The sequence below is a fragment of the Hypomesus transpacificus genome, unplaced genomic scaffold, assembly GCF_021917145.1.
Source record: "Hypomesus transpacificus isolate Combined female unplaced genomic scaffold, fHypTra1 scaffold_256, whole genome shotgun sequence".
In the NCBI taxonomy this organism is placed as follows: Eukaryota; Metazoa; Chordata; class Actinopteri; order Osmeriformes; family Osmeridae; genus Hypomesus; species Hypomesus transpacificus.
The window spans coordinates 53,531-70,386 of record NW_025813783.1 but is presented as its reverse complement, the minus strand read 5'-3'; the positions used below and the strand labels follow the sequence as shown (position 1 = coordinate 70,386).

Here is a 16,856-nt window from a genome sequence, read left to right as displayed (position 1 = left end):
GCTAACCCCTTTGGTCATTTCATCCGAAACACCCATGCTAACCCCTTTGGTCATTTTATCCTAAACCCTTTCGGTCATTTAATCCAAAACACCCATGCTAACCCCTTTGGTCATTTACCTCAAACACCCCTTTGGTCATTTCATATAAAACACCCATGCTAACCCCTTTGGTCATTTCATCCAAAACACACATGCTAACCCCTTTGGTCATTTCATCCAAACCCCTTTGGTCATTTAATCCAAAACCCTTTTGGTCATTTCACCCAAAACACCCATGCTAACCCCTTTGGTCATTTCATATAAAAACACCCATGCTAACCCCTTGGGTCATTTAATCCGAAACACCCATGCTAACCCCTTTGGTCATTTAATCCAAAACCCTTTTGGTCATTTCACCCAAAACACCCATGCTAACCCCTTTGGTAATTTTATATCAAAACACCCATGCTAACCCCTTGGGTCATTTCATTCAAAACACCCATGCTAACCCCTTGGGTCATTTCATCCGAAACACCCATGCTAACCCCTTTGGTCATTTCATATAAAAACACCCATGCTAACCCCTTTGGTCATTTCATCCAAAACACCCATGCTAACCCCTTTGGTCATTTCATATAAAAACACCCATGCTAACCCCTTTGGTCATTTCATCCGAAACACCCATGCTAACCCCTTTGGTCATTTTATCCTAAACCCTTTCGGTCATTTAATCCAAAACACCCATGCTAACCCCTTTGGTCATTTACCTCAAACACCCCTTTGGTCATTTCATATAAAACACCCATGCTAACCCCTTTGGTCGTTTAATCCAAAACACACATGCTAACCCCTTTGGTCATTTCATCCAAACCCCTTTGGTCATTTAATCCAAAACCCTTTTGGTCATTTCACCCAAAACACCCATGCTAACCCCTTTGGTCATTTCATATAAAAACACCCATGCTAACCCCTTGGGTCATTTAATCCGAAACCCCCATGCTAACCCCTTTGGTCATTTAATCCAAAACCCTTTTGGTCATTTCACCCAAAACACCCATGCTAACCCCTTTGGTAATTTTATATCAAAACACCCATGCTAACCCCTTGGGTCATTTCATTCAAAACACCCATGCTAACCCCTTTGGTCATTTTATCCAAAATCCTTTTGGTCATTTCACCCAAAACACCCATGCTAACCCCTTTGGTCATTTCATCCAAAACACCCATGCTAACCCCTTTGGTCATTTCACCCAAAACACCCATGCTAACCCCTTTGGTCATTTCATCCAAAACACCCATGCTAACCCCTTTGGTCATTTCATCCAAACCCCTTTGGTCATTTAATCCAAAACCCTTTTGGTCATTTCACCCAAAACACCCATGCTAACCCCTTGGGTCATTTAATCCGAAACACCCATGCTAACCCCTTGGGTCATTTAATCCGAAACACCCATGCTAACCCTTTCGGTCATTTAATCCAAAACACCCATGCTAACCCCTTTGGTCATTTCATCCGAAACACCCATGCTAACCCCTTTGGTCATTTTATCCTAAACCCTTTCGGTCATTTAATCCAAAACACCCATGCTAACCCCTTTGGTAATTTCATAAAAAAACACCCATGCTAACCCCTTTGGTCATTTTATCCGAAACACCCATGCTAACCCCTTTGGTTGTAGGGGTATAGAGAAGCGAATGTGAGACTGTGAGATACTTTGTGTACTGTGATACTGTGAGATACTTTGTGTACTGTGATACTGTAAGATACTAGGTGTACTGTGATACTGTGAGATACTTCGTGTAATGTGATACTGTGTGATACTAAGTGTAACGTGATACTGTGAGATACTAAGTGTAATGTGATATTGTGAGGACTGGAGGGGTAGGGAAGCTCAGGGACTCTGTTTATTTCTTTGATTTGGCCGCTTGCACTGCCCTACTCCTAACCCTTTGCCTGTCGTCCTCCATCCCTATTGTTTGTGAGTTTATGTACATGCACATGTGTACTTATTAAAACCTGTGCGCGGCATTCTTGGTTGTGGCAAACACTTTTATTGGAGCTACCTGCCCGCATCCTCCACCGGTTCCTCTGCGCAGTGGGGCGTTGCGTTCCCTCTTTCGGGAGGCGTACGTAACATAACCCCTTTTGGTCATTTCATCCAAAACACCCATGCTAACCCCTTTGGTCATTTCATCCAAAACACCCATGCTAACCCCTTTGGTCATTTCATCCAAAACACCCATCTAACCCCTTTGGTCATTTACCCCCAAAGCCCTTTGGTAATTTAATCCAAAACACCCATGCTAACCTCTTTGGTCATTTCATCCAAAACACCCATCTAACCCCTTTGGTCATATACCCCCAAAGCCCTTTGGTAATTTAATCCAAAACACCCATGCTAACCCCTTTGGTCATTTAATCCAAAACACCCATGCTAACCCCTTTGGTCATTTCATATAAAAACACCCATGCTAACCCCTTTGGTCATTTCATCCAAAACACCCATGCTAACCCCTTTGGTCATTTCATATAAAAACACCCATGCTAACCCCTTTGGTCATTTCATCCGAAACACCCATGCTAACCCCTTTGGTCATTTTATCCTAAACCCTTTCGGTCATTTAATCCAAAACACCCATGCTAACCCCTTTGGTCATTTACCTCAAACACCCCTTTGGTCATTTCATATAAAACACCCATGCTAACCCCTTTGGTCATTTCATCCAAAACACACATGCTAACCCCTTTGGTCATTTCATCCAAACCCCTTTGGTCATTTAATCCAAAACCCTTTTGGTCATTTCACCCAAAACACCCATGCTAACCCCTTTGGTCATTTCATATAAAAACACCCATGCTAACCCCTTGGGTCATTTAATCCGAAACACCCATGCTAACCCCTTTGGTCATTTAATCCAAAACCCTTTTGGTCATTTCACCCAAAACACCCATGCTAACCCCTTTGGTAATTTTATATCAAAACACCCATGCTAACCCCTTGGGTCATTTCATTCAAAACACCCATGCTAACCCCTTGGGTCATTTCATCCGAAACACCCATGCTAACCCCTTGGGTCATTTCATATAAAAACACCCATGCTAACCCCTTTGGTCATTTCATCCAAAACACCCATGCTAACCCCTTTGGTCATTTCATATAAAAACACCCATGCTAACCCCTTTGGTCATTTCATCCGAAACACCCATGCTAACCCCTTTGATCATTTTATCCTAAACCCTTTCGGTCATTTAATCCAAAACACCCATGCTAACCCCTTTGGTCATTTACCTCAAACACCCCTTTGGTCATTTCATATAAAACACCCATGCTAACCCCTTTGGTCGTTTAATCCAAAACACACATGCTAACCCCTTTGGTCATTTCATCCAAACCCCTTTGGTCATTTAATCCAAAACCCTTTTGGTCATTTCACCCAAAACACCCATGCTAACCCCTTTGGTCATTTCATATAAAAACACCCATGCTAACCCCTTGGGTCATTTAATCCGAAACCCCCATGCTAACCCCTTTGGTCATTTAATCCAAAACCCTTTTGGTCATTTCACCCAAAACACCCATGCTAACCCCTTTGGTAATTTTATATCAAAACACCCATGCTAACCCCTTGGGTCATTTCATTCAAAACACCCATGCTAACCCCTTGGGTCATTTCATTCAAAACACCCATGCTAACCCCTTTGGTCATTTTATCCAAAATCCTTTTGGTCATTTCACCCAAAACACCCCCCGGCTAACCCCTTTGGTCATTTCATCCAAAACACCCATGCTAACCCCTTTGGTCATTTCACCCAAAACACCCATGCTAACCCCTTTAGTCATTTCATCCAAAACACCCATGCTAACCCCTTTGGTCATTTCATCCAAACCCCTTTGGTCATTTAATCCAAAACCCTTTTGGTCATTTCACCCAAAACACCCATGCTAACCCCTTGGGTCATTTAATCCGAAACACCCATGCTAACCCCTTGGGTCATTTAATCCGAAACACCCATGCTAACCCTTTCGGTCATTTAATCCAAAACACCCATGCTAACCCCTTTGGTAATTTTATATAAAAACACCCATGCTAACCCCTTGGGTCATTTCACCCAAAACACCCATGCTAACCCCTTTGGTCATTTCATCCAAAACACCCATGCTAACCCCTTTGGTCATTTCATCCAAACCCCTTTGGTCATTTAATCCAAAACCCTTTTGGTCATTTCACCCAAAACACCCATGCTAACCCCTTTGGTCATTTCATATAAAAACACCCATGCTAACCCCTTGGGTCATTTAATCCGAAACACCCATGCTAACCATTTTGGTCATTTTATCCAAAACCCTTCTGGTCATTTCATATAAAAACACCCATGCTAACCCCTTTGGTCATTTCATCCAAAATACCCATGCTAACCCCTTTGGTCATTTTATCCAAAACACCCATGCTAACCCCTTTGGTCATTTCATCCAAAACACCCATGCTAACCTCTTTGGTCATTTCACCCAAAACACCCATGCTAACCCCTTTGGTCATTTCATCCAAAACACCCATGCTAACCCCTTTGGTCATTTCATATAAAAACACCCATGCTAACCCCTTTGGTCATTTTATCCTAAACCCTTTCGGTCATTTAATCCAAAACACCCATGCTAACCCCTTTGGTAATTTCATCCAAAACACCCATGCTAACCCCTTTGGTCATTTCATCCAAAACACCCATGCTAACCCCTTTGGTCATTTACCTCAAACACCCCTTTGGTCATTTCATATAAAACACCCATGCTAACCCCTTTGGTCATTTCATCCAAAACACACATGCTAACCCCTTTGGTCATTTCATCCAAACCCCTTTGGTCATTTAATCCAAAACCCTTTTGGTCATTTCACCCAAAACACCCATGCTAACCCCTTGGGTCATTTAATCCGAAACACCCATGCTAACCATTTTGGTCATTTTATCCAAAACCCTTTTGGTCATTTCATTCAAAACACCCATGCTAACCCCTTTGGTCATTTCATATAAAAACACCCATGCTAACCCCTTTGGTCATTTCATCCAAAATACCCATGCTAACCCCTTTGGTCATTTTATCCAAAATCCTTTTGGTCATTTCACCCAAAACACCCATGCTAACCCCTTTGGTCATTTCATCCAAAACACCCATGCTAACCCCTTTGGTCATTTCATCCAAACCCCTTTGGTCATTTCATCCAAACCCCTTTGGTCATTTAATCCAAAACCCTTTTGGTAATTTCACCCAAAACACCCATGCTAACCCCTTGGGTCATTTAATCCAAAACACCCATGCTAACCCCTTTGGTCATTTCACCCAAAACACCCATGCTAACCCCTTTGGTCATTTCATCCAAAACACCCATGCTAACCCCTTTGGTCATTTCATCCAAACCCCTTTGGTCATTTAATCCAAAACCCTTTTGGTCATTTCACCCAAAACACCCATGCTAACCCCTTTGGTCATTTCATCCAAAACACCCATGCTAACCCCTTTGGTCATTTTATCCAAAACCCTTTTGGTCATTTCATTCAAAACACCCATGCTAACCCCTTTGGTCATTTCATCCAAAATACCCATGCTAACCCCTTTGGTCATTTTATCCAAAATCCTTTTGGTCATTTCACCCAAAACACCCATGCTAACCCCTTTGGTCATTTCATCCAAAACACCCATGCTAACCCCTTTGGTCATTTTATCCAAAACCCTTTTGGTCATTTCATTCAAAACACCCATGCTAACCCCTTTGGTCATTTCATCCAAAATACCCATGCTAACCCCTTTGGTCATTTTATCCAAAATCCTTTTGGTCATTTCACCCAAAACACCCATGCTAACCCCTTTGGTCATTTCATCCAAAACACCCATGCTAACCCCTTTGGTCATTTCATCCAAAACACCCATGCTAACCCCTTTGGTCATTTAATCCAAAACCCTTTCGGTCATTTAATCCAAAACACCCATGCTAACCCCTTTGGTCATTTACCTCAAACACCCCTTTGGTCATTTCATATAAAACACCCATGCTAACCCCTTCGGTCATTTCAGCTAAAACACCCCAAAACCCAATCCAAAACCCCTTTGGTCATTTCATCCAAAACACACATGCTAACCCCATGGTCATATCTATTTTATTGTAATTAAAAGAAAAAAAGTAGAATCTGGTAGAATTGTGTTTAATGATTGAGAGAGAAAATATTATCACTGGTACAAAAATACAAATGTGAAGGCTGATTAGTGAACTTTCATTAATACATTCAATTGAAAAATTCAATTCAATTAACAATAATAGTTAAGTCTTCATGCTTATGTTTCTTGAATGCCTTTTCCCCCCCATTCATTCACATCCAGCAAAACAAATAACCGTGTCACTCCTGGCTCCTTCATTACAAGGCCAGGCTGGTTAGCAGTCCTTCAGTACAAGGCCAGGCTGGTTAGTAGTCCTTCAGTAGGGTGTTCCCATCCACCCCAGGTGCACCGTAAATACTTCCCCCAATCATCTCTCTCTCCCTCATGTGGAGCTGGAGGCCTGCTGGTACATGTCGTGGTAGATGTTCCCCAGGCTCTGCTCAAACACGGCTCTGGGGGGGGTGCCTCTGCCGTGGGTCCCCTGGCTCCTCCAGGAGGGTCCATCATCCAGGGGCCCCGACATCTCTCCTGGGGGAGCTGTGGAGCTGTGTGCGTCCTCCTCATCATCGTCCTGACACACACACACACACACAGGGGGCGAACAACACATGAACTGCGGGGCGGAGGAGATGTTACATGTTAGCTGAGGAGAGAACAAAGAGACGTGCACTGAGGGAGACTTACAAAGCTGAGCTTCCTGTGTGACTGGTGCGTCCGCAGAATGTTCTGGACTCGTCTGTGGATCTCCTCCCAGGGGCTGGACGGACTGTTCTGGAACCTGGCAACACCATGACACACATCAAGAGACAATCAGGCAACTATCTGTGGAGAAATAACATTATTATATTCAAGTTCCTATACTATATATCAAATTATGGACTATACCACAGTAAAATACCCCCTGATTATTTATCACAGGGTGAGTTTTAGCATCAAATATAACATTTGAATGTGGGGAAATAGTCCAAGATTCCTGAGGAATTGTGGAGGGCAGTACCCTGTTTGTCCACTAGTCTGTGCTGTGTGCTAAGGGGAGAGGATTCTGGAAGATTCTGGGTGGAGGGAGGGGAGTCTGACACAGTCACCAGCAGAAAACAGGACACTATACTATATAACACTTAGGTGAACGTTCAAGGCAATTCAGTTGAAATTGTTTAGAATTTCCCTGCTCTCCCTCTATAATTTGTCCCACTAACAAATGAAAAACCCTGCATTGAGAAAACAATCCATTAAACCAACCAACATAAATGTTATTTTCTCACCATAAAACAATTTGCCAGAGTACACTTATGCAATAAAATGGTGGGTTATTAAATCCTCTGGCAGACCAAGTGACTGGTGTCCGGGCCACTGTCTCTCAGGGAGGAACAGTGACTGGTGTCCACTGTCTCTCAGGGAGGAACAGTGACTGGTGTCCACTGTCTCTCAGGGAGGAACAGTGACTGGTGTCCGGGCCACAGTCTCTCAGGGAGGAACAGTGACTGGTGTTCACTGTCTCTCAGGGAGGAACAGTGACTGGTGTCCACTGTCTCTCAGGGAGGAACAGTGACTGGTTTCCACTGTCTGTCAGGGAGGAACAGTGACTGGTGTCCACTGTCTCTCAGGGGGGAACAGTGACTGGTGTCCACTGTCTGTCAGGGAGTGACTGTGACGGAAGGTCAAGCATAGCTGAGCTTGTTCTCCATCTACAATCAGACGAATGCTGCTGGTAACACTCAGCAAGGACACGATACCCCCCTGCCCTCCCCCTGACCCCTCTCCCCCCTGCCCTCCCCCTGACCCCTCTCCCCCCTGCCCTCCCCCTGACCCCTCTCCCCCCTCCCCCTGACCCCTCTCCCCCCTGCCCCTGACCCCTCTCCCCCCTCCCCCTGACCCCTCTCCCCCCTGCCCCTGTCCCCTCTCCCCCCTCCCCCTGACCCCTCTCCCCCCTGCCCCTGTCCCCTCCCCAAGAGGGGTGAAGGGTAGAGCTGGTGTTGGGGGGCATCAGCCTCTCCAGTCATAAATCTGTCATTGCCTTCTCCTCTATGCGTGCTCCTTGCTCCCTCTGAGGGAATGTACCCCCCCCACCCTCCCCGACCCCCCCCCCCCCCCCCCCCCCCCACTTCTGTCGTGTTTTCAATCCGGGCGGACGGGCATCATTCATTTCCTTCCATTTACTTTTGCGCTTAAAATTGTCTATCGATTTTTATGTTTACTTATGAACAGAGACAGAGGTTGTAAAGGGCGGAGGGTGTGTGGGTGGAGTGTGGGTGGGGTGGGGGAACACAAATAAACAAACAGATGCCAGAGGAGGGGGGGGGGGGCTGCTCTGATCGATGGAGAGGTCTTGCAATGTATTAAAAGCTGGCTGGCAACCATCGCCGGGTCAAACACATCGGCTCTCGCTGAAGCTCAATCGATGTCTCCCCTCTCTCTTTCTCTCTCTCCCCTCTCTCTCTCTCTCTCTCTCTCTCTCCCCTCTCTCTCTCTCTCTCTCCCCTCTCTCTTTCTCTCTCTCCCCTCTCTCTCTCTCTCTCTCTCTCTCTCTCCCCTCTCTCTCTCTCCTCTCTCTCTCCTCTCTTTTCAGGGATCCTGGTCTCCTCTCGCTTTTTAAGTAAAGACTGAACATGACTGAGCAACGTGTGCTGTCATCTGAGAGGAGAGGGAGAGAAGTAGAGGGAGAGAGGGAGAGAAAGGGAGAGAGAGAGGGAGAGCAAGGGAGAAAATGTGTCGCTCCCGGATGGCGAGCTGCGTGATTAAAACAAAGATCAGAACCGACGTTCACCGCTGGCACAGACGGTTCTGTTGTATTTGGCCGGCCGTGGTACCGGCCTCGGGACCAGCAGTGGGATTTGTCAATACCACATAATTGGCAATTCACATGGGAGCGGCAGGTTTACAGCTGCAATCCTTTCTACATCTTTTGTACAAACATGGATGGTTCAGACACGACTCCCAGCTGGGTGATTCTCCAGAAGATTCTATGAAAACAGATAAGCTTGTTGTTTTTTGTTTTTTTTAAGTTCACCTGAAAGGAAGTTGGCTAGAATCCGGCCAATGACTATGTGTTTCATATTAGTTCAAATGATAGTTTGAGAACACCGGAACACCTCTGACCCTGGAGACTGTGTGTATTGAAGCTCTGTCCTTTAACTAGAGATAGAGATCGTAACATGAATAGAGGGATACTGAGAGTGTTTCTCCTGACTGGTGACGAGATCTAACACGACTAATCAGAGACAGATTAACCAAGAGAACTAGGAAGGAAGGAAGACAGAGACCAGTCTGATCCCAACGCCTCACCTCTCTCTAAGGGAGGAGCCACTGAGGGCCTGGGGTCTCCTGGGGGCGGAGCCAGGGGTGGACTGGGGTCTCCCGGGGGCGGAGCCAGGGGTGGACTGGGGTCTCCCGGGGGCGGAGCCAGGGGTGGACTGGGGTCTCCTGGGGGCGGAGCCAGGGGTGGACTGGGGTCTCCCGGGGGCGGAGCCAGGGGTGGACTGGGGTCTCCTGGGGGCGGAGCCAGGGGTGGACTGGGGTCTCCCGGGGGCGGAGCCAGGGGTGGACTGGGCTGGCGGAGGCAGGAATCCTCTCAAGGGTGTTTTGGGAACTTCCTGTTTGGAGGACTTCCTTCCAGACTTTGGCCTATAGGAGCCCAAGAGGGAGGAGTCTAAAGAGAAAGAGAGAGAGGGTCAGTTTGGTAGCAGGCTTCAGGACTTAGACTTTAAGGACTGTCCCTGTGTTCAGTCCCCGTGTTCAGTCCTGGATCAGAACTCAACTGATGATGGTTGGCTGAGACATCTAAGTACCCGTGTGTGTTCAGTGCCCGCATGGAGGAACCTGTAGGTGGTGTGTGTGTGTGTGCAGTACCTGTGTGTTGGGTGGTGTGTGTGTGTGCAGTACCTGTGTGTGTGTGTGTGTGTGTGCAGTACCTGTGTGTTGGGTGGTGTGTGTGTGTGTGCAGTACCTGTGTGTTGGGTGGTGTGTGTGTGTGTGTGCAGTACCTGTGTGTGTGTGTGTGTGTGTGCAGTACCTGTGTGTTGGGTGGTGTGTGTGTGTGTGCAGTACCTGTGTGTTGGGTGGTGTGTGTGTGTGTGCAGTACCTGTGTGTGTGTGTGTGTGTGTGCAGTACCTGTGTGTTGGGTGGTGTGTGTGTGTGTGCAGTACCTGTGTGTGTGTGTGTGTGTGTGTGTGCAGTACCTGTGTGTTGGGTGGTGTGTGTGTGTGTGTGCAGTACCTGTGTGTTGGGTGGTGTGTGTGTGTGTGTGCAGTACCTGTGTGTTGGGTGGTGTGTGTGTGTGTGCAGTACCTGTGTGTTGGGTGGTGTGGCATGGAGAGAGGCTGGAGTGCAGACTGCGTGTGTGTCTGGGCGCGGAGAGACGAGGTGAGGGAGACTCTACCATGGAGGAGCTGAGAGAACGAGGCACCTGGGAAACAGCAGACCACAACTTCAACAACACAACAACACCACCACAGCAACAACAGCAGCAGTCACTGTCCATGTTAACGGACACTGCAGTGAACTGCCTCAAGACTCATATGTCAGACAAACAAAGGGGCACTGTAATAACGAACATAACGCAAACCTACGCACACACACTCCTACACACACGCACACCTACACACACGCACTCCTACACCTACGCACACACACTCCTACACACATGCACACCTACGCACACGCAAACCTCATTTATCCTGACGTGTTTGTTTTCCATTCCAATATCAATCACCTCCCTGCAAAGGTCACAGAAAGGTCAGCTGCGAGGAGGAAACTTTCCGCAGTTCCTGCCAGCCCTCCTGTTCTGGAGCCTGTCGACCAGGCCAAGTCAACCCTCCTGTTCTGGAGCTTGTCGACCAGGCCAAGTCAACCCTCCTGTTCTGGAGCTTGTCGACCAGGCCAAGTCAACCCTCCTGTTCTGGAGCCTGTCGACCAGGCCAAGTCAACCCTCGCGCCTCGCTATTCCACCGCTGGCAACGCAATTACACAGCAATACACACACACACACGAGCTACGCCATCGGCTACACACACAAACAAGGTGTCGGTGTTCTCTAAAGTACACAGCAATAATGCATTCAATGTGCGGCGAGCTACTTAAATATGTACCTATTTGTTAATCGAGGCTTGACTTTTAATCATGTGGGTTAATTGTGGCCCCGAGGATCGTCTGAGCGTGAAAGCGACGCGTCACAAAGGGCCGGGGTGTCTCACTCCAAATGCCATTCTGATATCACGAACACAACCCCTTCACCCCCCCTCCTAATCCAGGAAGGGCAGCTTTGATGTTGGGGCTCCTAACGGGGTTTAAGAGCAGGATCAGAGGACAGAGGGGCGGGGCTACCTGCAGGATCCGAGGCCAGAGGGGCGGGGCTACCTGCAGGATCAGAGGACAGAGGGGCGGGGCTACCTGCAGGATCAGAGGACAGAGGGGCAGGGCTACCTGCAGGATCCGAGGCCAGAGGGGCGGGGCTACCTGCAGGATCAGAGGACAGAGGGGCGGGGCTACCTGCAGGATCAGAGGACAGAGGGGCGGGGCTACCTGCAGGATCCGAGGCCAGAGGGGCGGGGCTACCTGCAGGATCAGAGGACAGAGGGGCGGGGCTACCTGCAGGATCAGAGGACAGAGGGGCGGGGCTACCTGCAGGATCACAGGACAGAGGGGCGGGGCTACCTGCAGGATCAGAGGACAGATATGCTAATCCCTCAACCAACACACTTATAATGCTCTACCAGCTAGGTTACCAGGAAGGGCGTGTGCGTGTGTCGGTCTCCCTAGGTTACTAGGAAGGGCGTGTGCGTGTGTCGGTCACCCTAGGTTACCAGGAAGGGCGTGTGCGTGTCGGTCTCCCTAGGTTACCAGGAAGGGCGTGTGCGTGTCGGTCTCCCTAGGTTACCAGGAAGGGCGTGTGCGTGTCGGTCTCCTTCCGGAAGCGGTGTGGGCCCAGGCGGAGGTGAGCCAGCCTCTGAACAGCGTCCCAGGACAGCTGGCACATCCGGCGGTGGGTGTATGGAGACAGGGCGCGGCTCCGAGACGCCACCGTGGGCTGCTGGTACCCGCTGGGACTACAGCTCCCATCAGCCACTGCGCGAGGGGAACCCCGTTGGCCCGGAGACGGAGGTGGGTTGGGCGTGGCTGGGTCAGGACAGCAGGGCTGGGGAGACGAGATGACATTTGATTTTGAAGGGAATGCTTATGAGGACATGAATACCGTGGAAATACTGAGTTCCCTACCATGTAGTTCAGGTAACCTTCAACAAAGGTTTAATAAGCAAAAACGACACTGTGTATTTCATATCACCTGGGTTACAGGACGGCTTGCATCGCTAACAACATTTCAAGACTCAATATCAGGACAGACCCTAGAGACCTGCACTGAGGATAAATACGTAAAAAAAATGTTAATTGCATTTGACCGCCTGCTTTAGGGCTAATATAACGATGGCTTTACCTGCTCGTAAAAAACAACAAAAAAGGCAATCTATTCTAAAGGCTAATTGAGCAAGCCAAGCACATTACAGTCATCTTTAGCAAATGGAATAAATAAATCCTGATTGAGATTGGCCATTTGGAGTGGACCGATTTAATGCCATTAAAACAAAGTGGAATTATTTTCCCTCCTTCTTCATTTTGTCCTTATATTCTCTTCTCTCTCTTCTCTCCTCTCCCACTGCCTCTGTGTGTGTGTGTGTGTGTGGGGGGGGGGGGTCAGTCTCCCTGGCTGAGGGTCGTCTGTCTGTCAGATGAGATTAGAGAGCGATGTTGGACGCTGGTGATGAAGCAGGTCTGTCCTTGAGCAAACAAACCCTAACCCTACAAGCAGCTTATTAAACGCCGGTTCAAAGACGTGCAAATCGAGGCCGAGGAAAAAAGAACATAGAAAGAAGCCATTTCCAAAGCAGTGGCAGCGTGTCAAGTCCACAGCCGTGTTGTGTAGGGGGACGAGCACACAGGCAAACAGGAGCCAAGTGAGACAGACAAGCAGAGAATGGGAGCAGACAGCTGTCTGGGAAACCAGCGGGAGAGAGAGGGAGGGAGGGAGGGAGGGAGGGAGGGAGGGAGGGAGGGAGGGAGGGAGAGAAAGAAAGACAGAGAGAAAAAGAGAGAAAAAGAGAGAGAGAAAGAAATTTACCCCGTTCTCTCTATGGACGGACAGTTTGAAAGGGTTGTTATTATTCTAACTCTGAGAAAGAGAAAAGAGGAGAAGGAATGTGGCCTATCAACTGTAATGGCCATCCTGACGATCCTTTAGGAAAGAGAGAAAAGACCCCCCCACACACACACACTCTCACACACACACACACACTCTCACACACACACACACACACACACTCTCACACACACACACCTCCTCATCCTCTTGGTGCCCACAGTAGAACATACTTCTTCCTGGCAAGCACCATTCAAACTGCTGACTGTGGTGTGGAGCAGTACCAGGCCTCACCTGCAGGCTGCATAGACCTGCTCTGGACTGAATATGAACACATCCCCTGGACCACCAAAATGGACGACTATCTTTCTTGTTTACCCTCTCTCTCTCTCTTCTCATCTCTCTCTCCTCATCTCTCTCTGTCCTGCTGTGTTCCAGACAGCCCTGTAGGAGTGAAGCCGTTACTGAGGGGATTACACACACACACACACAGTGTGGGAGGCTGCAGTGCTCCGCCCGGCTCTACAGTAAATGGAGATTTGATGCGTCTGAACGCCAGGTGCCCTTTACATCCAAAGGACACACAGAAGAGATAGGAGACACTGGAGCCTGCTGTTGCTGGTGAGACTCAACTCTGCCTACCTGCTGTTGTGGCTGGCTTGCTGCCTGGCTGACTGCCTGGCTGACTGGCTGGTTGGTTGATTGTGGGACAGACTAGCTGGCTAACTGACTGACCAAATGGATGGTTTTGGCGTTGACTGGCTGGTTGACTGTTGGACTAAGTTAGCTGTTGTCTGAGCTGAACAGAGTGTTGTATTTAGCAGAGGCAGCAGAGGCAGCAGAGGCAGCAGAGGCAGCAGGGCCAGAGGCAGCAGGGCCAGAGGCAGCAGAGGCAGCAGGGCCAGAGGCAGCAGGGCCAGAGGCAGCAGGGCCAGAGGCAGCAGAGGCAGCAGGGCCAGAGGCAGCAGGGCCAGAGGCGGGGCATCAGCCAGGTGATCTGTCCCACTGTAATTACATTCCCACAGAGAGGGCAGATACGTTCAGAACCTGGCCGCTAACACAGCGAGGGATGGACGGGCGGCAGTAGCCATGGAAACAATAAGAGGTGCAAAGCAGAGAGAAAAGAGAGAGAAGAGAGAGAGAGAATAACAGACAATAACCTTCTTTAGAGTACCAGGGAGAATCCCTCTGTGTCTGTCTAAAGGATAGGGCCAGGCTGACAGGAACATTGAGTGCTTATCAGTGACATGATCAGACCCAGCCTCCATGGTCCGCAGGCAGAAAATCAATTCACTTAGTGTGTGTTTGTGGCTGTGGACTGGGTGAGGTCATACAAGGTTGTTCTACTTGAAGTGCTTCAGCCAACTCTCCCTGTTGGGCTTGCCAAGGCCCCAGGGCATCCTGGGTCCCAACACATCTCTCCCAGCTCAACCCAGTCCATCCCCACACCCAGGAACCCAGCGCTGACACACCCTGTGGAACCCAGGTATGCTTGATTTAGCCCGTCAAGGTACCTAAGAACCCACCAAATTGTTCCAAAAGGTGCAATCTCTGTTCCGACAGAGGGGTGAGTCAAGCGCACACCATAAGTTTTAGACTGTCTGGGTTTAAAGACATTGAGAAGGGGATGGTGGACTTACAGGCGAGGCGAGCTTGATATCTCTCCCATCACACTCCTGGATGACGGACGTGGTAGTAAACTCCACTTTGGGGGAGATTCCCTGAAGGGAGAACAGACACACAAGCCATTAACAGGGAGATGGAGGCTCACTCACGAGAGAGGCATCAGATAGGAACACGGCCTGGAAGATCCATTTACAAAACACACATCTACAAATCTGCAATTACCGTGCTCTGGCGGAAAAACCGAGATGGGAGAGAAAAATGGTTTAGGAGATGTGAAGCAGATATGGCAGATATGGCAACAGGAGGAAGAGGAGGAAGAGGAGAAGCAAGACATAAGGTAGAGGAAGAAGAGGAGGAAGAGGAGGAAGAGGAGAAGCAAGACATAAGGTAGAGGAAAAAGAGGAGGAAGAGGAGGAAGAGGAGAAGCAAGACATAAGGTAGAGGAGGAAAAGGCAGAGTGGAAGAGAGGGGGATGAAAGAGGAGCAGGAGAGAGAGCTAGAGAGAAGCGTACCGGGAAAGTGATGGATCTCTTCATCAGAATCTCTCTCTCAGGAGCACCTGCTCTCCACGTCTGCCTGGGTCCTGGGTACAAGAACTCTCTTGTGTTTGCTTCTACAGTGGCCAGGACCTCACCCTCTACACACACACACACACACACACACTTTAAACTTCCTTTATTATTTGTCCCACCTGAGGGAAATTGGATTTGCATTTTTAAAAGACTGTCCCTGTACTTACTGTAAGTCGCTCTGGATAAAAGCGTCTGATAAATGACTAAATGTAAATTACATGCCTGGGGGGAGGAGTTGAATCAGTTCAAAGGTTGTGATGTCAGCTGGTCAGGGACAACACACACACACACTTCATCAGCACTGTGACAACAAGTCAACACAGAAGACTTAGTGCAGAGAAATGTGATACTGTATTTTCAGCCTCTTACCTTCCAGTAGGTCTGCTATGTCATTAGGATGTAATGCTCCAGAGTAGGACTAGGGACAAGCCATACGAAGGATACAATCAGAGATGGAAAGGCTCAAATAGATCATTAATGTTAACACTTTGCCATGCCGCGGGTACAGAATAGATTCGATCGTGAAACGGTGAGCTGTACCTTGACGAACTCCATGTTGTGATGGAAGAGAAGGGGGAATACGGGAGGCAGACAGCCTGTCTTCCGGTACTGGCCCATCACACACACACTCAGATAGACGTCCTTCCCGCAGGGCAGAACCACTCCAGGACATGTTATCTGCCGATGCTTTCTGTTTAGTCAATGGCTTTCGTGATTTTCTAGCTAGCACAGAAAAATTACTTGGACTAGATCTGCTGTACTAGTAGATATTGTAATCCTTGCGCTGCTTAGTATCTTTTAGAAAAGTCTTAGTCTATCTTGCTGCAGTATTGCACAGTAGCCAGGCTCCTTCTTAGCCATCTTGAGGTTAGGGTGGGGCAATTGAGGCAGATTCTAGGCCCTGTCTTAAACTAAGTAAATTAACAAATCAAACTTTTTGTTGGCTAGTCAAAGTAGATTAGGTTATCTAATACGTTGTCAGTTTTATCCTTGATTTAGCTAGCTAGCCTAACAGCATGACCCCAACTTGTTAAAACTAAAGCATCCTGCGCATTTGCTAACTAGCTCTGGTCCACATACAATCGTCGTACTTACAGCTTGTATTCTCACGCGCACGGTGCATTTCATAGATTTTTGATTCATTTTAACCGAAAAATGCTTCTTCTTTTGAGGAGTCAACCGGCCCATTTTCAAACATTTGGTAACGGGCTACGCTAGCAACTCGGTTGCCATAGCTGCCACCAACAAGAAGGAAACCGGGAAGTTGTCATGTGACTAAAAAAAAGCACAGCTCTGCACAAACCAGCACAAATCAAATCAGGATAAACGGATCACACACAATTTAGGAAATCTTGCCGACGTTTTGCGGTGGTTATGCCAACTTCACACAGGTGGTGTGGTAC

The 16,856-nt window shown here is 48.3% G+C and overlaps 1 protein-coding gene across 4 annotated transcripts; it reads right to left on the bottom strand.

Moving 5' to 3' along the window:
- Positions 1-6,141: 6,141 nt before the first annotated feature.
- Positions 6,142-16,716, bottom strand: spata6 (spermatogenesis associated 6). 4 transcript variants are annotated; one of them, XM_047014536.1, is made up of 11 exons: positions 16,549-16,716; positions 15,994-16,131; positions 15,823-15,871; positions 15,676-15,717; positions 15,394-15,518; positions 14,896-14,976; positions 12,002-12,259; positions 10,414-10,531; positions 9,411-9,774; positions 6,813-6,906; positions 6,142-6,699 (listed from the first exon to the last, which is right to left on the bottom strand). In XM_047014536.1, exons 1-11 carry the CDS (start codon positions 16,639-16,641, stop codon positions 6,511-6,513), a joined length of 1,551 nt encoding a protein of 516 aa, XP_046870492.1. In that variant the 5' UTR covers positions 16,642-16,716; the 3' UTR covers positions 6,142-6,510. The 4 variants fall into 4 exon arrangements, with proteins under 4 accessions (XP_046870492.1, XP_046870496.1, XP_046870493.1 ...); XM_047014540.1 differs by having other exon boundaries at positions 15,994-16,144; positions 16,549-16,637; XM_047014537.1 differs by lacking the exon at positions 15,676-15,717.
- Positions 16,717-16,856: the final 140 nt, after the last annotated feature.

What these genes read in the sequence shown, in the direction of transcription:
- spata6 (XM_047014536.1), bottom strand. Translation starts at nt 16,641, where the DNA reads ATGGGCCGGTTGACTCCTCAAAAGAAGAAGCATTTTTCGGTTAAAATG. An exon ending in GATTCAACTCCTCCCCCCAG is followed by an intron (nt 15,519 to 15,675) that starts GCATGTAATTTA and finishes GTGTGTGTGTAG; the next exon opens with AGGGTGAGGTCCTGGCCACT. An exon ending in ATATCAAGCTCGCCTCGCCT is followed by an intron (nt 12,260 to 14,895) that starts GTAAGTCCACCA and finishes TCGTCTCCCCAG; the next exon opens with CCCTGCTGTCCTGACCCAGC.